Source organism: Globicephala melas, chromosome 1 (genome assembly GCF_963455315.2).
Source record: "Globicephala melas chromosome 1, mGloMel1.2, whole genome shotgun sequence".
In the NCBI taxonomy this organism is placed as follows: domain Eukaryota; kingdom Metazoa; phylum Chordata; class Mammalia; order Artiodactyla; family Delphinidae; genus Globicephala; species Globicephala melas.
This window is the reverse complement of record NC_083314.1, coordinates 161,580,996-161,605,069: the sequence shown is the minus strand read 5'-3', so window position 1 is coordinate 161,605,069 and position 24,074 is coordinate 161,580,996. Positions and strand designations below refer to the sequence as shown.

General features: G+C 45.1%; 1 protein-coding gene across 4 annotated transcripts in view; it reads left to right on the top strand.

Annotated features, from left to right (window-relative positions):
• ZSCAN20 (zinc finger and SCAN domain containing 20) overlaps window positions 1–23,973 on the top strand; it is a 29,592-nt gene extending 5,619 nt beyond the window's left edge. For 3 of the 4 annotated variants that reach the window (XM_060308147.1, XM_030870177.2, XM_060308158.1), the window contains 7 exons: window positions 385–909; window positions 3,951–4,137; window positions 4,479–4,555; window positions 4,833–4,917; window positions 6,338–7,030; window positions 14,295–14,723; window positions 15,295–23,973. In XM_060308147.1, coding sequence (XP_060164130.1) covers window positions 436–909; window positions 3,951–4,137; window positions 4,479–4,555; window positions 4,833–4,917; window positions 6,338–7,030; window positions 14,295–14,723; window positions 15,295–16,553 — 3,204 coding nt within the window. In that variant the 5' untranslated portion in view covers window positions 385–435 and the 3' untranslated portion in view covers window positions 16,554–23,973. The remainder of the gene's footprint in view (window positions 1–384; window positions 910–3,950; window positions 4,138–4,478; window positions 4,556–4,832; window positions 4,918–6,337; window positions 7,031–14,294; window positions 14,724–15,294) is intronic. The other variant, XM_070045564.1, reaches the window with a different exon arrangement.
• The last annotated feature ends 101 nt before the right edge of the window (window positions 23,974–24,074 follow it).

The window sequence follows — 24,074 nt, the reverse complement described above, 5'->3', positions numbered from 1 at the left end:
GCAAGGAGAGCACTCTTAGAGGAAAGCTTAAGGCCCAGGAAGAAAGACCTTATGGAGGGGGCGACATTTGGAAAGCAACTTGAGGGAAGGTCAGACTTGGGACACATGTAGAGGGAGGAGGGCTGGGCTGGGACCAATCATGGCAGCCTTGATGCCCAGCTCAGGCGTTTAGGGTGTCCCGGAGGATTTAATACTGTGCTGTCTTCCTCCAAGGTGTGCCGGCGGCTGGTTTGGTGGTAGATTGTGGACTAACTTCCTGCTTACGGGAAAGGGTGTTTCTTAGCAGTCCCACCCCACGCAGAGCAGTGGAAGGTGTGTGGGGAGTGGGGAAGGTGAGGCTGCTGGTCCTCTTGCTCACACTGTCCCTTGTCTTTCTGCCTTCAGAGGCTGGGGGAGCATTTCCTCTCCCAGGAGCCCCTTGAGGACACACTACAGATGCAGGAAGACGCTGGACAAGGACGGCCAGCTGAAAGGAGGCATCCAGGCGAGACCATGGCTGTAGCCCTGGAAGCCCGGGCCCAGGCCTCCCCGCCACCAGAGCCTGAAGAACTCTTGATTGTCAAGCTGGAGGAGGACTCGTGGAGACCGGACTCCCAACCCCGGGAGAAGGACCATGACCCTGGCCCTGGCCCCGAGGCCTCCCGCCAGCGCTTCAGGCAGTTCCGGTACAGGGATGCGGCGGGACCCCACGAGGCCTTCAGCCAGCTCTGGGCACTCTGCTGTCACTGGCTGAGGCCGGAGATCCGCCTCAAAGAGCAGATACTGGAGTTGCTGGTGCTGGAGCAGTTCCTGACTATCTTACCCAGGGAGGTCCAGGCCTGGGTACAGGCGCGCCACCCTGAGAGTGGCGAGGAGGCGGTGGCCCTGGTGGAGGATTGGCACCGAGAGGCGCGGGCCGCGGGCCAGCGGGTGAGGCAAATAGTCTGTTCTCCAAGGAACAGGTCGGGCAAGGTAGTGGGGCTGCAGCTAGGTTGATAATTGCCAAAACCACAATAATAATATTATCAAGCATCTGACATTTATTGAACAGTACCATGTACCAGGCACTGTACTAAGTGCTTTCCATGTATTAACTCATTTAATCCTGTCACCAGTTAAATGAGATAGATACCGTTAGCCTAATTTTACCCATGAGGAGACTGAAGCAAGGGAGAGAGAAAGGTAGTTGGCTCAAGGTCACTGGCTACTAGATGGTAGAGGCAGGATTTGAATTCAGGCAGTCTGATTCTGAAGCCAGGATTTGTAACCACTGCTCTAAGCCGCCTCTCAGTACCGTATTCACAGTACATTTAATTTGTATTGTGTTTTATACTTAACAGAATCTTTTTACATATGTGATCGCTTTGGATGCCTACAGCAGTAATGTCGGTAGACAGAAATACAGACTATGTTTATGTTAGGGTTCACTCTGGGTGCTGTACATTCTGTGGATGTGGACAAATGTATAACGGCCTGTGTCCACCATTATAGTATCGTACAGAATCGTTTCACTGCCCTGAAAATCGTCTGTGCTCCACCTATTCATCCCTCCTTTCCCCCTAATTTCTGGCAACCACAAAGCCACAGATCTTTTTACTATCTTCATAGTTTTGCCTTTTCCAGAATGTCATATAGTTGGACTCATACAGTGTATAGCCTTTTCAGATTGGCTCTTTTCAATTTGTAATGTGCGTTAAGGTTCCTCCATGCCTTTTCATGGCTTGATAGCTCATTTCTTCTCAGTGCTGAATAATATTCCATTGTCTGGATGTACCATGGTTTATTTGTCTATTCACCTACTCAAGGACCTCTTGGTTGCTTCCAAGTTTTGGCAATTGTGAATAAAGTGGCTATACACATCCATGTGCAGGTTTTAGTGTGGTGCACAGGCATTTTTGATGGATTTTTTTTTTTACTGAAGTACAGTTGATTTACAATGTTGTGTTAATTTCTGCTCTACAGCAAAGTGACTCAGTTATACATATATATACATTCTTTTTTATATTATTTTCCATTATGGTTTATCACAGGATACTGAATATAGTTCCCTGTGCTATACCGTAGGACCTTGTTTTTTTTCCATTCTATATATAATAGTCTGCATCTGCTGACCCCAAACTCCCAATCCATCTCTCCCCTGACTCCCCTCCCTTTGGCAACCACAAGTCTGTTCTTTATGTCTGTGAGTCTGTTTCTGCTTCGTAGATAGGTTCATTTATGTCATATTTTAGATTCCATATATATAAGTAATATTGTATGGTATTTGTCTTTCTCTTTCTGACTTACTTCGCTTAGTATGATAATCTCTAGTTGCATCCATGTTGCTGCAGATGGCATTATTTCATTCTTTTTTATGGCTGAGTAGTATTCCATTGTATATATGTACCACATTTGATGGATTCTTAATTCACCTTACCCCAACCAATATCCTACTGAATTTTTGCCTCCTGATTGTCACTTGAATCTACTTCTTTCTGTGTCTACAATGACCATCCATAGAAGGAGAATCTTTGCTTAGGTGTAGCAATAGTTGGAGGAGCTAGGGCTGGGAGTGAGGATTATTGTTGAGTCTAGTCCACAGTACTTCTGTGGGTTATAAGATTGTAACCATAACAAAGTTATTTTTATCTTGAACACAAAGTTATTATTTTCTTAAAATGTTGATAAACAGGTGTTTTCTCTCTGTGAACCACACAGGACATTGTTGGGTCCCCTCACTGGGAATGGCTTTTGATGATCATGGCCCATTCTTATATATCTTCTCAAAGACAAAGTTCCTCTCTGTGAGAGCGGATTTGAGTTTTCAGATTGGCCAAAAGATTTTTGGAGTGAAGTTTGGCAAACTCAATAAGAAAGTTTGATGAAGACGGATATTATTTTGGGTAAAAATAATAAGGTTCAGGGCAATGTATATATATATAGTTGCTATCTTTTGTGTAAAAATGGGGAAAATAAGAAAATATATTTACAGTTGCATGTATATAAAGAAACTTGAAAGGATGCAGAAGAACCGTGTTTACCTGTGGTGAGGAGTCCAGGAAGATACTGGGCAGGTGGAATGGAGACAGGTGGGGATGGGGTATTTTCACTGATTATATCCTTGTGTATATTTTCTATTTTTGAACGATGTGAGTATTGAAAATGCCTATTGAAAAAATTGTAATACTTTTTTTAAAGTTAGGTGTTTCTGTGACACAATGAGATTGTTCTATTGTTGGGGTTTTAGGGCCAGGAAATAACATCTCAACCACTACCTCTGAATTTGGAACCAATTGAGAGAGAGATAAGAAATTAGTTTTATGATTGATAGAGCTGAATTGGGTAATGTTATCTCTTAATTGAGTATTTCCTTTTATTATATGTATATTCTCCATATCTCTGAGTACTTTTTTGCCTAAACTTCTACATTGAAATTAAAATTGCCACTTCTGTTTTCTTTTTGAGTTACAGTGCCTTATCCCTGCGTATCTTTCTGTTTTGAGATCAGATGTGCCTTTCTGAAACAGCACATTCTTTCATTTCATTTTAAGATTCCATCAACAATTCTTTGAATTTTCTTTGCCTTTCAGCAGGAATATTTAGAGCAATTACATTTAGAGTTATAGTTGTATCTGCTTTTATGCTTCCTTTTGCCTTTTAACATATACCTGGTTAACTTTTATCTTTATTTTAATGTCACAAAAATTTTACATAATTTATCTTGTTATGATTCAAAAATGTTTTGAGTAATAGTGGCCTCATTTAGACACTTGCATAGCCTTTCTGTGTTGAATAGAAGGTACTCATTTGGTGGTATAAATGCTGGTATGTTTACTGAAATTAGTCTGATGGCTTTGTCGTCAAACGTTAAGCCATCTTTGGTTTTTAAAAAGAGCCTGTTAACCTCTGAACCACAGCTGTACTCAAAAGAACATGCCCTGCCTTACCAGTTATTGAACTTATGGTTGGGAATTTTGGCTGTCTGTGTGTAGGAACTGGAACTGTGTGCAGAAGAGACCAGGTCCTTAAAGACAGTGAAGGAATCTCAGAGCTTCCAGCTGTGGACAGCAGATCACTGGCCCGAGGGACAGTCCCAGAAGCAGTGGGTGAAGAATCCATGTCCTGACCTTCCCAAGCGTCTAGACACCAAGATGGCACTACAGCCCTTGAAAGAGAGTGGTGAGTACCAAGAGTCAGGGACAGTAGTGACTGATGGACACCCTGAGAAGTAAGAAGATGAAGCTCCCAATGGTGTTAGCATACCCCACTGTAGCTGAATCATGTAGCAGGTTCAGGCTGGGCCTGGGGCAGGCTGGTGATCGTAGGAGTTCAGGGCTGACATCTCACACATGGCAGCTTAGGAGCTAGATACTCTAGAAGGAAAGAAAGTGGAAGTCTGCGCTGGCTACAGGAATAGTCTCAGTTTGATCCAAGCAAGGGTTTAGGAAAGCTGGACCTGAGAGGGAGGTGGTTTTTTGAGAACCAGAGCTTGGGTTTCAGAGATATTTTCTCCTCCTCAGCTGTCCTCACTCCCCGAGTCCCTACTCTACCAAAGATGGGAAGCGTTGGAGATTGGGAGGTGACAGTGGAGTCTCAGGTAAGCTGCTGTTTGTTCCTCCTTTCCTGTCATTACTTCTCCTGTGCCCTTGCCCTGCTCCTCTCTTCTCTCTCTGCCCTGCTGTCGGGTGCAGGGTGCGAGCCTCTGCCCCTCATCCCCCGTCCACTGGACCTCTCCTGGGTCAAGCTGCTCCTTAGGATGCTAGCCTCACACATGGTGTCGCTGTGTCCATTATATTTCCTGGGGCCTGGTGGGACTCCCAGGCTGTTTTAAAGGGTCAGTGACATTTGACGTCCTTCTGTTGTACATCCCGCAGGAAGCCCTGGGTCCCGTCAGACACGCTGAGAAGGAGTTCTGCAAGGACCCCCCAGGAGACAGCTGTGGGAACGGCCTGCCCCTGGGTAAGGAAACAGTGCCCTCTGGATAAGATACGCTCAGGTTTCCAGTACACTCAGTTCCCAAGGAGTGTTTCATCACTCCCTAAGACTCATGGCTCTGTGAAGTCTCTGGAATTTCAGACCTAGGGAGAAGACGTGCTCTTTGTGGCCAGCACTGTGGCAGCAGGGACGGGGTGTGGGGCGTGGTTTTCTGGGCCGGCAGGCTGGCTGCCAAGAGCCTGCCCTCTCAGCGCTCATTATCTTTTATTTCCTTAGTACATTCACCACCGTCCCAGGGCTGCGCCCAGCCTGCTGGCCCAGAAACCCAGTCTTTTCAGCATCAAACAAGGTCCATCTCTCGGGGCAGAGTCAAGTGAACTAAGCCCAGGAGACTGACGTGTTTAAACTACAATGAGAAATAAATATCACAGGGCTCAAAATACTTGAAGCCCTTATGACCAGCACAGACCCCTTTCTCTTTAGGCACATTTTCACAGGAAGTCAAACAATAATGAACATTTCCCCATGGAGCCTGGGATCAGTAAGAGGAGAGTTAGACGTGAGAGTGGGATAAGGTAGAGAGACAGTGGCAGGTCTGACTCACGGCAGTAAAGTAAGACACTAGGAGCTGTTGGCTACTTGCTGGGCACTGTATCCTTTTTACACATGATGAAAAGTGTACCCTTTTTACACATGATATCTGGGGAAAATAGTTTTCAAAGGAACAACCTTTGGGAAATGCTGAACTACAGAATCCTTAAGCCTCTTTTAGCTCTAAACTCTTTCATCTAGTTTTCTTCAAATATCTATTTTAATTAAAGCCTTCCTATTTGCTGTGGTTGGGAGCTATTGGGACATTTGTCCTTTAAACACAGCTAAGTGTTTTGAGAAATATGGAAATTTATGTTCTCACAGTATTGGAAGTCCAGAGGAGGGTATGCTCCAACCACAGTACGTATTGGCTCAGCAACTTCACAGCGGACCTGGGTTCTTTCTTTCTGTCTGCTCTGCCATTCTTTGTGTCAGCTTCATATTAAAGGTATTTTTTGTCGTAGGCAAAAGGTGGATGCCAATGGCATTTGAGACCTCAAGTTCCTAGCAAGAGAGACTCACACCACACATAACCTTTCCTCCAACTGTTAAATTTATTCTGATTTGACTAATTTAGGGCATGTGCCCATCTGTGAACCAGTAACAGTGACTCTTTTGCATGATGTATTTCATAACACCAACCAAAAAGCAAATGAACAAAGCATACAGGTCAATATATTTCTGATGAGATTACCTCTAGTTACCTCTCCCTTTCTTTCCAGACTTCTTAAGGGATTAGCTTGGGAATTTCTCTTTAGTTTCTTGCAGGCAAATGTTTCAAGGACTTCTTAGACAAACGCCTTGCTCAACAGATCATTTCTACTTAATCATGTCTTTTCTTCCTTTTGTATAGGAGTTCCAGTTTCAAAACCAACCATCATCTCCCAGCAAGAGCAAGGACCAGAATTTTGGGGTCCAAGATTTGTAAATTCTGGACAAAAGAACCCTGAAGATTACAGCTGGGATACTGAGCAGACAAAACCAGCTCAGGCATTGGCCTGGAGGGATTCCAAGGCCTGGGAAGAACGATATCAGTGGGACGTGGAGGATGTGAAAGTATCAGGTGTGCACTGGAGCTATGAGGAGACTAAGACTTTCCTGGCAATTTTGAGTGAGTCTCCTTTTTCTGAAAAACTCCGGACTTGTCACCAGAACCGCCAGGTGTACCGGGCCATTGCAGAAAGGCTGAGGGCACAGGGCTTCCTGCGGACCCTGGAGCAGTGTCGCTACAGAGTCAAAAATCTCCTACGGAATTACCGGAAAGCCAAGAGCAGCCACCCGCCGGGGACCTGCCCCTTCTATGAGGAGCTGGAGGCCCTGGTGAGGGCTCGGACGGCCATCAGAGCCTCAGATGGCCCAGGAGAGGCTGTGGCTCTCCCCCGGCTGGGGGACAGTGACATGGAGGTGGATGAGCAGGAGGAAGGGGGCTGGGAGCCTGAGGAAACAACGGACGACTGTAATGATGATGACAGTCACCTGGCCACTGAAGAGTTCGTCCACAGACCCAGGATTCCAGGGGGCCCAGCTCTGCTCCAGAGTCGTATTGGTAAGAACATTGGGGCTTAATCGGATCCAGATTCCAATCCTCTCACCAACCAAACCTCTGCTCTGTAGTTCAGGGCACAGTCTGGAGTGATGCTGCTAGAGTAGGTCATCCTCAAGCTCCTGTTTTCTCTCCTATGATCAGTTCTGCTTGTTTGAGTTTTCTTAGTTATAGAAGCAAACACTTAAATTTTTTTTAAAATTTTTTTACAATTTTTAAAGGTTACTTTCCATTTAAAGTTATTACAAAATTATTGGCTATATTCCCCATGTTGTGCAATACATCCTTGACTTATCTTACGCCTAATAGTTCGTACCTCCCATTCCCCACCCATATATTTGCCCCTCCCCACTGGTAACTACTAGTTTGCTCTCTTATATCTGTGAGTCTGCTTCTTTTTTGTTATATTCACCAGTTTGTTCTATTTTTTAGATTCCACATATAAGTGATAACATACAGTATTTATCTTTCTCTGTCTGAACTTATTTCACTTAGCAAAATGCTCTCCAAATCCATTCACGTTGCTGCAAATGGCAAAATTTTGTTCATTTTTATGGCTGAATAGTATTCCATTGTATATATATATTCCACATCTTCTTTACCCATTCATCTGTTGACAGACATTTAGGTCGTTTCCATGTCTTTGCAATTATAAATAGTTCTGCTATGAGTATTGGGGTGTATGTATCTTTTCAAATTAGTTTCTTTGTTTTTTTGGATATATACCCAGGAGTGGAATTGCTGGGTCACATGGTAGTTCTATTTTTAGTTTTTTGAGACACCTCCATACTGTTTTCCACAGTGGCTGCACCAATCTACATTCCCACAAACAGTGTACACTAGGGTTCCCTTATTTCCACATCCTCGCCAATATTTGTTATTTGTAGACTATTTGATACCAGCCATTCTGACAGGTGTGAGGTGATATCTCATTATAGCTTTGATTTGCATTTCCCTGATGATTAGCAATATTGAGCATCTTTTCATGTGCATGTTGGCCACCTGCATTTCTTCTTTGGAAAAATGTCTATTCAGTTCTTCTGCACATTTTTTAAATTATTTGCTATTTTGACCTATGCTTTTTTATATATGTTGGATATTAATCCCTTATTGGTCATATCATTTGCAAACATTTTCTCGCATTCAGTAGTTTGTCTTTTCCTTTTGTTGGTGGTTTACTTTGCTGTGCAAAAAGAAGCAAACACTTTTAAAACCTTAAGCGACCTTAAAGAGCTAATTCAGTATTTCCCAGAGTGTGTCACTGGTAGTATGGGGATGATCGTAAGTGTTACCTGAGTGAACTTTTAATTTTAATGTGTATGAGCACATCAACAGGTGATTTCACAAATAGTAAATTTAGGCAAAGAAAGATGTTGAGTGAAATATTTAATAGATAGAGCAGAAATCATGACAGTATATACTTGAACAGCTGATGCTAGGGAAACACCCAGTCCCTGTAAAACTGGAAATACAGAAGCCCAAGCTGTGAAGTGTCGAGACCAGAGCCCAGGGATCCCACCTCCAATTTTATTTGGTTTTCCCTCCACCATGCTGCCTCCCTGGTTGCATCATTTAGATGCAGAGGAAATGAAAATAGACCACCTCCTTTTCCTTCTTCCACAAAAGAGGAAAGGGATCTCAGTTGGACTCTATTGTAAGATTATCTGGAGTCCACTTATGTCTTTAGGGATTCTCAGTTCCCATGTTTGTTAAAAAGGCAATTCATAAAGTAGAGAGTAAACTTATACAAGCCTCTTAGATAGCCTAATCCACCAGCGGGCAGAAAATAGAAGCAAGAAGAACTACAGTCCTTCAGCCTGTGGAACAAAGACCACATTCACAGAAAGATAGATAAGATGAAAAGACAGAGGGTTATGTACCAGATGAAGGAATCAGATAAAACCACAGAAAAACAACTAAATGAAGTGGAGATAGGCAACCTTCCAGAAAAAGAATTCATACTAATGATAGTGAAGATGATCCAGGACCTCAGAAAAAGAATGGAGACAAAGATCGAGAAGATGCAAGAAATGTTTAACAAAGACCTAGAAGAATTAAAGAACAAACAAACAGAGATGAACAATACAAAAACTGAAATGAAAAATACACTAGGAGGAACCAGTAGCAGAATAACTGAGGCAGAAGAACGGTTAAGTGACTTGGAAGACAGAGTGGTGGAATTCACTGCTGTGGAACAGAATAAAGAAAAAAGAATGAAAAGAAATGAAGACAGCCTAAGAGACCTCTGGGACATTAAACACAACAACATTCACATTATAGGGGTCCCAGAAGGAGAAGAGAGAGAGAAAGGACCCGAGAAAATATTTGAAGAGATTATACTCAAAAACTTCCCTAACATGGGAAGGGAAATAGCCCCCCAAGTCTAGGAAGCGCAGAGAGTCCCATACAGGATAAACCCAAGGAGAAACACGCCGAGACACATAGTAATCAAATTGGCAAAAATTAAAGACAAAGAAAAATTATTGAAAGCAGCAAGGGAAAAACGACAAATAACATACAAGGGAACTCCCATAAAGTTAACAGCTGATTTCTCAGCAGAAACTCTACAAGCCAGAAGGGAGTGGCATGACATTCTTAAAGTGATGAAAGGGAAGAACTTAGAACCAAGATTACTCTACCTGGCAAGGATCTCATTCAGATTCGATGGATAAATCAAAAGCTTTACAGACAAGCAAAAGCTAAGAATCAAAAGCTTTACAGACAAGTGAAAGCTAAGAGAATTCAGCACCACCAAACCAGCCCTACAACAAATGCTAAATGAACTTCTCTAAGTGGGAAACACAAGAGAAGAAAAGGGCCTATAAAAACAAACCCCAAACAATTATGAAAATGGTAATAGGAACATACATATCGATAATTACCTTAAACATGAATGGATTAAAGACACCAAAAGACACAGGCTCGCTGAATGGATACAAAAACAAGACCCATATACATGCTGTCTACCAATGACCCATTTCAGACCTAGGGACACATACAGACTGAAAGTGAGGGGATGGAAAAAAGATATTCCATGCAAATGGAAATCAAAAGAAAGCTGGAGTGGCAATACTCGTATCAGACAAAATAGACTTTAAAGTAAAGAATGTTACAAGAGACAAAGAAGGACAGTACATAATGATCAAGGGATCAATCCAAGAAGAAGATATAAAAATTATAAATAAATGCACCCAACATTGGAGCACCTCAATACATAAGGCAACTGCTAACAGCTATAAAACAGGAAATTGACAATAACACAATAATAGTGGGGGAATTTAACACCTCACTTACACCAATGGACAGATCATCCAAACAAAAAATTAATAAGGAAACAAGAGCTTTAAATGACACAATAGACCAGATAGATTTAATTGATATTAATAGGACATTGCATCCAAAAACAGCAGATTACACTTTCTTCTCAAGTGCACATGGAACATTCTCCAGGATTGATCACATCTTGGGTCACAAATCAAGCCTCAGTAAATGTAAGAAAATTGAAATCATATCAAGCATCTTTTCTGACCACAACGTTATGCGATCAGAAATCAATTAAGGGAAATAAACATAAAAAACACAAACGGATGAAGGCTAAACAATACGTTACTAAATAACCAAGAGATCACTGAAGAAATCAAGAGGAAATCAAAAAATACCTAGAAACAAATGACAATGAAAATACGACAATCCAAAACCTATGTGATGCAGCAAAAGCAGTTCTAAGAGGGAAGTTTATAGCAATACAATCCTACCTCAAGAGTCAGCAAACATCTCAAATAAACAATCTAACCTTCCACCTAAAGAACTAGAGAAAGAAGAACAAACAAAACCCAAAGTTAGCAGAAGGAAAGAAATCATAAAGATCAGAACAGAAATAAATGAAATAGAAACCAAGAAAACAATAGCAAAGATCAATAAAACTAAAAGCTGGTTCTTTGAGAAGAAAAACAAAATTGATAAACCATTAGTCAGACTCATCAAGAAAAAGAGCGAGAGGACTCAAATCATTAAATTAGAAATGAAAAAAGAGGAGTTACAACAGACACCGCAGAAATACAAAGCATCCTAAGAGATTACTACAAGCAACTCTATGCCAATAAAATGGACAACCTGGAAGAAATGGACAAAATTCTTAGAAGTGTATAACCTTCCAAGACTGAACCAGGAAGAAATAGAAAATATGAACAGACCAATCACAAGTAATGAAATTAAACCTGTTATTAAAAACCTTACAACAAACAAAAGTCCAGGACCGAATGGCTTCACAGGTGAATTCTGTCAAACATTTAGAGAAGAGCTAACACCCATCCTTCTCAAACTCTTCCAAAAAATTGCAGAGGAAGGAACACTCCCAAACTCGTTCTATGAGGCCACCATCACCCTGATACCAAAACCAGAGAAAGATATCACAAATAAAGAAAATTACAGACCAAAATCACTGATGAATATAGATGCAAAAATCCTCAAGTAGCAAACAGAATACTAGCAAACAGAATCCAACAACACGTTAAAAGGATCATACACCATGATCAAGTGGGATTTATCCCAGGGATGCATGGATTCTTCAATATATGCAAATCAATCAATGTGATACACCACATTAACAAATTGAAAAAGAAAAACCGTATGATCATCTTAATAGATGCAGAAAAAGCTTTTGACAAAATTCAACACCGATTTATAATAAAAATTCTCCAGAAAGTGGGCATAGAGGGAACCTACCTCAACATAATAAAGGCCATATACGACAAACCCACAGCAAACGTCATTCTCAATGGTGAAAAACTGAAACCATTTCCTCTAAGATCAGGAACAAGACAAGGATACCCACTCTCACCACTATTATTCAACATAGTTTTGGAAGTCCTAGCCATGGCAATCAGATAAGAAAAAGAAATAAAAGGAATACAAATTGGAAAAGAAGAAGTAAAACTGTCACTGTTTGCAGATGACATGATACTATATATAAAGAATCCTAAAGATGCCACCAGAAAACTACTAGAGCTAATCAATGAATTTGGTAAAGTCACAGGATACAAAATTAATGCAGAAAAATCTCTTGCATTCCTGTACACTAATGACGAAAAATGTGAAAGAGAAATTAAGGAAGCACTCCCATTTACAATTGTAACAAAAAGAATAAAATACCTAGGAATAAACCTACCTAGGGAGACAAAAGACCTGTATGCAGAAAACTATAAGACACTGTTGCAAGAAATTAAAGATGATACAAACAGACGGAGAGATATGCCATGTTCTTGGATTGGAAGAATCAGTATTGTGAAAATGACTATACTACTCAAATCAATCTACAGATTCAATGCAATCCCTATCAAATTACCAAGGGCATTTTTTACAGAACTAGAACAAAAACTCTTAAAATTTGTATGGAGACACAAAAGACCCTGAATAGCCAAAGCAGTCTTGAAGGAAAAAAACGGAGCTGGAGGAATCAGGCTCTTGGACTTCAGACTATACAACAAAGCTACAATAATCAAGACAATATGGTACTGGCACAAAAACAGAAATATAGATCAATAGAATAGGATAGAAAGCCCAGGGATAAAACCACGCACCTGTGGTCAACTAAAATATGACAAAGGAGGCAAGGATATACAATGGCGAAAAGACAGTCTCTTCAATAAGTGGTGCTGGGAAAACTGTACAGCTACATGTAAAAGAATGAAATTAGAACACTCCCTAACACCATACACAAAAATAAACTCAATATGGATTAGAGACCTAAATGTAAGACCGGACACTATAAAACTCTTAGAGGAAAGCATAGGAAGAACACTCTTTGACATAAATCACAGCAAGATCTTTTTTCATCCACCTCCTACAATAATGGAAATAAAACCAAAAATAAACAAATGGGACCTAATGAAAGTTAAAAGTTTTTGCAAAGCAAAGGATACTACAAACAAGATGAAAAGACAGCCCTCAGAATGGGAGAAAATATTTGCAAATGAATCAATGGACAAAGGATTAATCTCCAAAATATATAAACAGCTCCTTCAGCTCAATATTAAAAAAACAAACAACCCAATCCAAAAATGGGCAGAAGATCTAAATAGACATTTCTCCAAAGAAGACATACAGATGGCCAAGAAGCACAGGAAAAGCTGCTCAACATCACTAATTATTAGGGAAATGCAAATCAAAACTACAATGAGGTATCACCTCACACCAGTTAGAATGGGCATCATCAGAAAATCTACAAACAACAAATGCTGGAGAGGGTGTGGAGAAAAGGGAACCCTCTTGCCCTGTTGGTGGGAATATAAATTGATACAGCCACTATGGAGAACAGTATGGAGGTTCCTTAAAAAACTAAAAATGGAATTACCATATGACCCAGCAATCCCACTACTGGGCATATACCCAGAGAAAACCATAATTCAAAAAGACACATGCACCCCAATGTTCATTGCAACACTATTTACAATAGCCAGAACATGGAAGCAACCTAAATGCCCATCTACAGATGAAGGAGTAAAGAAGATGTGGTACATATATACAATGGAATATTACTCAACCATAAAAAGGAATGAAATTGGATCATTTGTAGAGATATGGATGGATCTAGAGACTGTCATACAGAGTGAAGTAAGTCAGAAAGAGAAAAACAAATATGGTATATTAATGCATATATGTGGAACCTAGAAAAATGGTACAGATGAACTGGTTTGCAGGGCAGAAATTGAGACACAGATGCAGAGAACAAACGTATGGACACCAAGAGGGGAAAGTGGTGGTGTTGGGGGGTGGTGGTGGGATGAATTGGGAGATTGGGATTGACATGTATACACTAATATGTATAAAATGGATAACTAATAAGAATCTGGTGTTTAAAAAAATAAATAAAAATTTTAAAAACCAAAAAAAACCCCAATAGATAAATAAATAAAGTAGAGCACATGTATTGAATGGGTACAGAGACAGTGTCTTGTATCTCAGTTACACGCCTTTCCCTGAACCAATCAGCTGAAGCCAGGAACGTGGGTCAACTGGTATAATATGGCCACTTAAATCCTCCCCTTTAGCCAAGACTCTTAAATGTTAATAGAGTCTCTTAGAAGGGGGTGGGGATGGGAAGCCCTGGCACAGCCTTGAGAAACAAGGGTATATTCTTTGCTGGTGTGCCAGGCACCTGGACGATTTCCAGAGTGCCTAGGTGTTTAGCAGGGCAGGTGACCCCATCCCTGATGACCTAGGCAAATCTCATCAAGTCTCTCAATTCTGAACTCTTCACTCCTGACAGCAGGTGTGCACTGGGGCTACGAGGAGACCAAGGCCTTCCTGACCATTCTCAGTGAGTCCCCATTCTCTGAGAAGCTTCGCACTTGTCACCAGAACAGCCAGGTGTACCGGGCCATTGCAGAGCGGCTGTGTGCACAGGGCTTCCTGCGGACCCTGGAGCAGTGTCGCTACAGATTCAAAAACCTCCTTCGAAGCTACCGAAAAGCCAAGAGCAGCCACCCACCTGGGACCTGCCCCTTCTATGAGGAGCTGGACTCGCTGATGAGGGCTCGGACTGCGGTTAGAGACATGGGGACCAGCAAGGAGGCAGTGGGTCTTCCTACTTCTGGGGAGAGTGGTACCCAGGTTGTCAACCAGGAGGCCTGGGATGAAATGGCAGGTGAAGATGCCATCAGATCTCCAACCCCAGGTCCTAAAACCCCAGACACTGGTAAGCTTGGAGTAATTAGATGTCCACAAAATCTGCAAGCATGCAGAGAGAGTGTGGAAGCCAGGCACATTTCTTTTCTCTGAACTAAAAGAGAGAATGAAATTGAATAAGTTAAGGATTTGTGCTTCGCTGAGATTATCCAGTCTCTAGCTTAGTGTAATCCCCTAAATAAGAAAAGTAGTCAGTCTAGATTTTACTTGGATTCATCTGGGGAGTTATAGAGTTTATTCAATCTCATATGACATAGGCCTTACTGAATGTACCAGAAGAAAGTGTTCATTGTTCAGTAGTGGGATAGGGTAGCTGGCCAGGGAGACTGACAGCTGGCTGCTTGGGCTGGGGCTTACGGCTCCCTTGGTGGAGTTAGCATGTCCCAAACTCTGTTCCTAAGCTTTACAGGTCAGAAATGCATGTGTGCGCGGAAACTTGATCAATTTCATGTTAGTCACATTTATAAGCTGTGAGATATAAAATATAAGTACAAATTCATGTTAGCCAAATTCACAAGACACAAGATCCATATGTATAAATAAACACTAACTAATGAATGCATTTCTGTCCATTCTTTCAGGTTTTGAGATGAGGCATGAGGGTGAAGACCAGATTTCAGAGCAAGACATCTTTGAAGATTTGCCTGGAGCCTTATCAAAGTGTACTGCAGAGGATGATTGCTACCCTCATGATTGGGGGGAAGACAGTGAAAATGAAAACGAAGGTAAAGGGCAGTGGGGAAATCCATCCCAGGATCAGTGGGAAGAATGTTCTTCTGAAGAGGACTTAGAAAAACTCATCGATCATCAAGGCCTGTACCTTGCAGAGAAACCCTTCAAGTGTGACACGTGCGTGAAAAGGTTCAGCCGGAATTCACAGTTAATTGCCCACCAGCGGATACACACAGGTGAGAGGCCCTACAAATGCCTTGAATGTGGGAAAAGCTTTAGTGACCGCTCCAACTTCAATACCCATCAGAGAATCCACACTGGAGAGAAGCCCTACAAATGCCTTGAATGTGGGAAAAGCTTTAGTGACCACTCCAATCTCATCACCCACCAGAGAACGCACACAAGGGTGAAACCCTATAAATGTGGGGAATGTTGGGAAGGCTTCACCCAGAGCTCAAACCTTCTGAAACATCAGAGAATCCACTTGGGAGGAAATCCTGATCACTGTGGTGAGCCTGGGAAAAACTCTGGCCAGAGCCCATCCTTTAGTGCTCACTGGAGGAACTCAGCAGAGGAGACATCTCTGGAACAAACTCAGAGTGCCAGTAAGAACTTGAATTCTCCTGGACTGCAAAGCACCAACTCAGGGGATAAACTTTATCAGTGTTCCGAATGTGGAAGAAGCTTCTCCAAGAGTTCTGCCCTCATCAGTCACCAAAGAATCCACACGGGAGAGAAACCATATGGATGTGCCGAATGTGGGAAAAGCTTCAGTAAGAGCTCCACTCTGGCCAACCACCAGCGAACCCACACTGGGGAGAAGCCGTATGAGTGTGCGGACTGTGGGAAATGCTTCGGGGAGCGTTCCAAGCTCATCACACACCAGAGGGTGCACACAGGAGAGAAGCCCTACAGATGCCTCGAGTGTGGGAAGTTCTTCCGTGACCGTTCCAACCTCATTACCCACCAGAGAATCCACACAGGAGAGAAACCTTATAAGTGCAGAGAGTGTGGGAAATGCTTTAACCAGAGCTCCAGTCTTATTATTCACCAGAGAATCCACACCGGGGAGAAACCCTACAAGTGTATGGAGTGTGGCAAAGATTTCAACAACAGCTCCCACTTCAGTGCCCACAGGAGAACCCATGCAGGAGGGAAGGTGTCATAGGAGACAAAAGAGAAAAACGTATATTTAAATCTCCCAAGATCCTAAGACGTATGCTAGAAAGAAACTGTCCCAATTTTTAAGATTAGCGTGTACCTGGGGAACTTACCTTGGTACAGTCCAGGTAATTCGGAAGTGAATTACAAATGCTAACGATCCAGATTTGAAGGCACTTTTCTTAAGTGTAATGTGTTTTTTCTCCTGCAAAAAACCCCACACAATCCTCAGGCTGCCCTTATATTTGCTGTCGTGTAAGAGCTTTATCAGTGTTTGAGCCAGACTGGTAACTGAGGGGATTAGAGGTAAATCAGTGATCCTGAGCAGTGATTCTAGACCTTGCTGTGCCTTCACACCGTCCACATGTACACACGCCCCATCAGTGTACGTTGGCAAATTCTCATACGTGGCCATTTTCCGTTGGGGCGTAACCTCCTGGGAGAACTTTGAGACTCTCCAGTGATGGGGGCATAATTGAGAATCAGTGGCCTAGAGCAGCCACCATGAGCTTATCAAAGGGTAGAAACAACAGTGACATCATTACTAGATCATTATTAATAATAGCAAAAGTAGCCAGCATCTATCGAGCTCTTCGGCAGGCTCTGTGCTAAGCACTTTGTACACATCATCTCATTTACTCCTCACAGCAGCCCCAGGAGGTACTAATATTTTCCCCATTTCCCAGAAGAGAGAAGTGACTTGCTTGGGTCACACATCTGAAAATGGCAGAGGCAGGATTCAACCAGCTCTGTCTCTAGGGCCTGAGGTGCTTTCACTGCTTCACTGAATCCCCTTTCACATTGGGGCAGGTAACTCAGGTGCCAAAGCACTTTGTAGACCACATTTTCTGTTAAAATTCCCTATGAGTTCTGTTTTTAACAAATATGGACATTGAGAATCCCAGAAGATTGAAGGACTGGGGATGTTCACAGTTGGCAGTGTGCTTTGAGCAAGGCTGAACTCATCAAAGCACTTGATGTGAATTTCCATCTTCACAATAATATGGGTGAGAGACAGAGGTGAGTTGAGATTGGGAACAATAATGTAGCCAAAGTGATGTTTCTTCCAATGAGATACAGTTTTGGCTAAGGAAATGGGGTTTTTAAGAATTTCTCTTATTCTCAGGGGGTCAGCCCTGCTTCCTGTTAGACTTGGCTGGATCGTAGGTTGAACCTTAAGAAACCTGGGCTTGCTGGCCAGTGCTCACTCACCCTGGTGTGTTGGCCCCCTGGCCCTTTCCCTCCAGGCACAGCAGAAGCTTTGCGCCAAGGCTGAGGCAGAAGTGGGGTGGAAGGAGTGGTGTGTGTGGAGTGCCGCGGAGGGGGCTTTGAAGGCTATTGCTTAATCCAGGTTCATGGTGCACTCTTACTCTGAGCCATCTTGGCCCAGACCTACCCAGGGCTGTCTAAATGTTGGCCATAAAGACCAGCCTCCAGCTCCAACAGGCTCAATCAGAAAGGTTCACACAGGATGGTTTCCTAGTTCGCAGCTCTTTGGCCTCCAGGATTTCTCCTCAGGAGGGTTAAACAATGTTGGCCAAGGACTATGGTTTCCAAAGGATTTTAAAGGAGCATCCCTCTCCTGACATCCGCCTATGATACTGGGAATGCCGTTCATACCCTGGCTCGTTCATCAACTTGGGAAGTACTATTAGATAGTAGATGTGAGGGAACCTTGAAGAGTGGAACTCTGCCTGTGAAGCAGTCAGTGGGGAGATTGGCGCTCCCACCGACGCTTATCACACCTTATCACACCTTCCTCGGCTTCCCAAGAACCTGCTTACCTCGGATCACTGCCTATCACCCCCTTCCCGGTTTACCTCTTCTGGCTCACCTTACCTTTGAGGAGCAGGGCCCATGAGTGAGCCCTGGCTTTGAACCACCGGGTGTCAGTAACTGCAACAGTAGGATGATGAGTAGGGAACCACCTGAGCCAAGAGGAAGGATCCTGGAGGAAGGGAAGGGAGGTCCAGGGAAAGACCAAGTGGTATGAAATAGCATGGCTTCAGGGTGGGGCTGGGACCATAACTTCTTAGCTCTATTCGGGTGTAATTGGGAGATGAGGAGTGTTAGCTCAGATTAGAAGGGTGCGGGGGTGGGTCATGGAGGACCCGTGGCTGCTGAGGGGGACATGGTCAGATGCGCGGTGTTGAAACCTAATAGCGGAACAGAACCTGGCTATGCTGCAGTTAGGACAGCCTGTTGGGACACTGTTGCAATATTCCAGGTAAATGTGAGGGTCCGAACTAGAGCAGGGGTAACGTTGAAGAGGAGGGGATGATTCGAGAGGTTGCACAGGTAGAATTGAGGACAGCAGAGGAGAGCCAGGATGCCTGGGTGGCTGGTGGAGCCTGCTGTCATTCAGAACTGGGATCACAGGAGGAGGTGGAGATAGGGCAGGAGGGCAGAAGATCAGAAGTTTAATTTGGGCCATTTTGGTTAGGGACATCCAAGAGGCGATACACTACGAAGGAGGCATTTGGATATCTGGGCCTGAAGCTGGGGGGAGGTTAGGACTAGACAGTTATCTGTATGCTTGGGAGTTACCTTCATGTTCAAGTCACAGAAAGGCTGCGCCCGGGACAGAACTGGAGAAGCACCACGTGTAGAGGAAGATGCCCCTCAGAGGAGATCTAGACTACCCCCCAGTCCCACCACCTCCTGCGCACTCCAGCCAACTTTCGGGCACTGCCTCAATCGCTGCTGACACCGGAATTGTCAATGTAGTTCTGAATTTCCTGGAAGCTTCCCTGTAGAAGCCAAGCTGAGCTCTGTGTAGAAGTGAGATAATGGCCCTCTCCCCTCCCAAGCATCACCCGTTCCCCTGCTCTTGGAAGTGTGCTGGTGTCTCATGTTCTCAAGTGAACAGTTTTGATGTTTATGACCTATTGGTCCTTTCTCGTAACTCAGGTTCAGCCATGAAATCGAGGGCATTGTGGGCCAGGAGAGAAAGTGGCCCAGGAGGACCTTCTCTCCTTGTGTACCTGACTCTTCCTTTGGAAGAAGTTCCCTTTCAGGTGGCTTCCATGTTTGGGGCCCGACCCATCACTCTGCCAGGGCACCCAGACATCCTCCAACAGGTCTTTGCTGCTCAAATAAACCGACATCTGGTTTGACACACCCCGAGCCTTGTTACTGTCAGTCTGCTCTTGGGAAGTAGATTCACTCTGCAGAATGGGTGGTTTCTCAGCCTGCGTGGCCACAGGTGAGACCCTGGTCATGGGAGACAGAAGCGGCACCTGCCTCCCTGGGAAGGTGTTTTGTGTGAGCTGCATCTCCTTCCTTGATTTCTGTACCCTCCACCCCAGGAAGGGCATTGGCTCCTTGGAGGTGACTAAAGGGTACCACCAAGACTCATTCCACAGACTCAGCAGGCGGCAGACCCTAAGGTAGCGGCAGGGAAAGGCGGGACCGGGCTGCTTTAGATGCCTGTTTCCGTTCTTGCGCCTTGGCCCCAGCAGCTGAAGGCACGGTCCTGGCTGCCTCAGCTTTAACGTGTCCCCCAGCCCCCAGCCTGAAGGAGTGTCAGGCAGCTCGGTCCTCCTGTGCTGGAAAATGTAGCAGCCAGGTACCCTGGGTTCTCCCTGCCTCATCCTGTCTGGGGCCCGCAGTGGGGATGGCTCTCCACCTTCGGGCTGCAGAAAAGACTCCCTTTAGTCAGTCTGTGGAGAAGAGTGATACCCTTTGGGGCCGGGGGTGCGGAGGCTTTGAAGTATGAATGCAGTGATGTCCGGGGTGCGTGTGGGTGGCGGGAGGTCTCGTCCCCCAGGCCGCCCTGGGTCTCTGTAGCCCAGCCTTGGGGCCCAGGCCTTCTTCTCCATTCGCTCCGTTCACTCCGTTCCATTTGCATGTTTACTGCTGTGTGGATGCTGATAACTTCCGGGTGGCCCGGTGGCCAGCCCTGTTCAGGCCCCTCCTGGGCCCTCCAGCCCCGTGTCCACCGGCTGCTGCCTCCGGCCTCTTGGTCCACCGCTCAGCACTGGCATTCACGTGCACACTTGGGCTCACAGAAAGCCGCCTTCGCCCAGCAAGACGTGCACATCCAGACGTGGCCCCCCAGACACACGCTGTCCCTTCTAAGGGCATTTTCCTGTTGGGCTGTGGTTGCCCAGCGGCTGAGGGAGTCTTTTTCTGAACAGACTCAGAATTAATCAAGTGAAACATCACCTGACCTCAATTTTGATCCCACCCTTCCTTAGCCTTCGCCTCTTAGCAGCAAACGCCCATCTTAAGCCCCTGTCACCGCCTACAAGAGGTTAGTTCTGCCTGTAGTGGGAGGTCAGGAAGGCTTTGCCAGTGAGGTGGGGTTCAGGCTGGGCTTTGGGGTCGAGGATGACAGACGCTTGCCTTCTCCCCCCGCCCGTGGCTGGTTCTCTCTGCACACTCCCAACATCAGTATTACCACCACCTTCTCTTTAGCACCACTTCCCGCCTCACTCTGGTTTTAGGCAAATCTGGAATTACTTCCAAATGCAGTTTTTTTGGGTGTCGAGTTTCTCACCTCACTGTGACTTCCCCCAGCTAACCCTGTGGCAGAAAGATAACCTCATCTCCCTCTGGGGCCTCGCTTCCCTGGTCCTTGTCATGAACCCCATTGACCCCAGCCTATGCTGCTGGGAGGAAAGGCAGAGAGCTCAAGAGCCCCTCTTCTTCTCAGCGTGCGGTCAGTTCTCCCACTTCTCAAGGCAGAGAGCTGCCTTGTCCTGGGAGCCACTAGATTAAGTCAAGGCCAGGATCCAATGAGACCATTTTGCCAAAACTCACTAGGGATCGATTTCCTAGTCCGGGCATGGCTAGTGATTCTCTTTGCATGTGAAGATTATTCTGATCTGGTCTGCCGTTACACTGTGCTGCTTTCTACAGTCACGTTTATTTTTCACATTTTCATTGTAGGAAAATACCCCATAATCTTGCCATCCAGAGGGTGAGGGCCATGGGAGGGAAGATGAAGAAAACAGGTCTACTGCTAAGGCTGCTTCTGGATCAGCCTTATGGGTCCATCTGAGCTCAAGCAGGAGAGGAGCCGCGGGCAGGTGACGGAGCTGTGGTCACTGGAATCTCTTGAGAGTCACTGGGGGTCAGGGAGCCCTACTTTGGTGCCAGACGACCAGTGTGACACAGAGGGGAAAGGGGTCTTCTCCCTCCTTCTGCACAGAACACAGCTTGGCTTTAGTGCTTTGGGGAATTCATAGACCACAGAGTCGCTTCTGTGTAGTTAGAGGCGGTAGAGACCAGCAGGAGGTGGGTCAAGGGGCTGCTCTGGAGGCGGTGGTGAGGAGCTCTGCATGCAGACTGCACCCAGGGTGCCAGGCCAGGAGCACCCTCTATGGACAGCACCCGGTAAGGGCTTGTTCAGGATCACCTATGAAGTCCCTAACCCAACCCCACTCCTTGAAGTTGCCCAGAAATAGTCGGAGGAGGTGAGGCTACCTTGGCTGAAGGTCACGCTAAACCCATCTGGCGTGTCTTGGTGGGGGGAAGAGAAAACACCGGTGTTATCTCAGGGACCTTTCTTGAGCAACTAATTTCTTAGACATTTGTGATTGATTTTCATTCCGTTAGTGACTATGGCATTAAAATGGATTAAATTTTGGCCACTAGGAGGCGCAGAGATTTAAGGTCCAAGCCTAAAAACAGAACAGGCTCTTTTGATTTTCCATTTGTGCATCAACCCCTGCCTTCATTTTTTTTTTTGCTATACGCGGGCCTCTCACTGTTGTGGCCTCTCCCGTTGCGGAGCACAGGCTCCAGACGCGCAGGCTCAGCGGCCATGGCTCACGGGCCCAGCCGCTCCGCTGCATGTGGGAACTTCCCGAACCGGGGCACGAACCCGTGTCCCCTGCATCGGCAGGCGGACTCTCAACCACTGCGCCACCAGGGAATCCCCCTGCCTTCATTTTATTTGGCTTTGTTTTCACTTCCCGATCCTTTATTATTTTCTTCTTCCTGTGATATTATGTACATCTCTTAAAACGAGTCAAATCCTATTTTGGGATGAAATGACCTGATAAATTAATAAATTATATTAATTGAACTGCAAACCACAAAAAAGAACTTGTCTTGGGTTCTTCTGGCATCTTGCTGGTTACACTAAAAGCATGGAGCAAAGGAGGAGGTGGGAAATCAGGGGGACACAATGAGACCGTCAGGGAGGATTGGGGCCCAAGATCTCACGCCCCTTGTGGTGGACTGCCATCTTTCACTGTTTTCTGTGGCTCTTCAGCCATGCGTGGATGTATGCAACGCAGGAGTCTGCTTTTTGTCCATAACAGATTGCTTCTTGGTCTGCTGGCCTTCTTCACACATCTACTTTGCTGTGTGCCCCAGGGTCTCTGTGCTGGGGAATCTGAGGTGTCTGGGACCTAAATAACATAAGGGTGATGATGGATGAAAAGAAAGGAAGGCGTTCCCAGAGGACTGAATCTTATCTGATTTCCAATTTGCTTCCTTGTTCAAGACCAGAGCTGACACACTTCATGCTTGAGAAAGAGGGAAGAGCTGGAGGGTCTTTAGGGGGGTTCTTTCCCCTCCTTCCTCCACCCATTCCACTTCTGGTAACGTCCAGAAGACATTGTAGTTTAAGGTTGAGGTTTCCTTTGTAAACTTTTACTCTTTCATCCTGAACGGGGTATAGGCAACCCTTTGCCTTTTAGACTCTGTTATCCTTGAATTCTGGTCGTGAATTAGAGAAAGAGAGTGATATTTCAGAGTTTGACGTGACTTTGATCAGAATCCACAGGAAACTGTTTCTTCCTGTAGGAGTCAGAATGTCAGGTGTAGGTTTAGTAGTGGTTGGAATGCACTGATGTCGTGTACATCTTGGGACAAAGATGAGACCTGGGAGAAAATGAGTCATGGTCTCCCTGGAGGAGAAGTTCTAGCTCTTGTTTACAGGTTTTCATGGAACTTCTTTTCAGCAGTTGCTCCAACAGTGACCAGAGCCACAGGGCTCGCCTTCCTGGAGACAGGACAGAGGCCATAGATAACTCATTGTCATTCTCTTGCCGTTAGCAGGGCCCAGAGATCAGTTACAAACATTGGGGTCCACTAAGGCTGACCAGCCCACCGGGGCGGGAACAGGAACTCTTTTATTGATCTTGACAGAGAGCTGGCCAGGGCCGGCACGACTGAGAATGTACTACTAGGAGAGAAACCCTGCCTGAGGGGATGCCTGTGGGCTGGACCGGCTCTCTGTTGGCCTCACGTCCACAGGCTGCTGGGTGCTCCTGTTGCCAGAAGTTCTAGGCTGAACCAGGAATCGGACTGGCAGGGCACCTGGTCCCCAGCTAAGCAGTGGGAATCACCAGGTGAGGTCCGGGCATCCTTGCGGTTGAGGTCTGAAGAGGAGGCGTGTGGGATCCGATGGTTACAAGGCTCAAGCAGCTTGAGGAAGGAGCCAGGTCAAGGTCAAAGGAAGGACTGAGGGTGGAGGGAGCAAGTTGGAAAGGATGGTGGGTGTATGGGGAGGGCGGAGAAACAGAAAGGGAAGAGGGGCAAAGGGACAGGCAGGGGAGGAGGCAACCAAGAC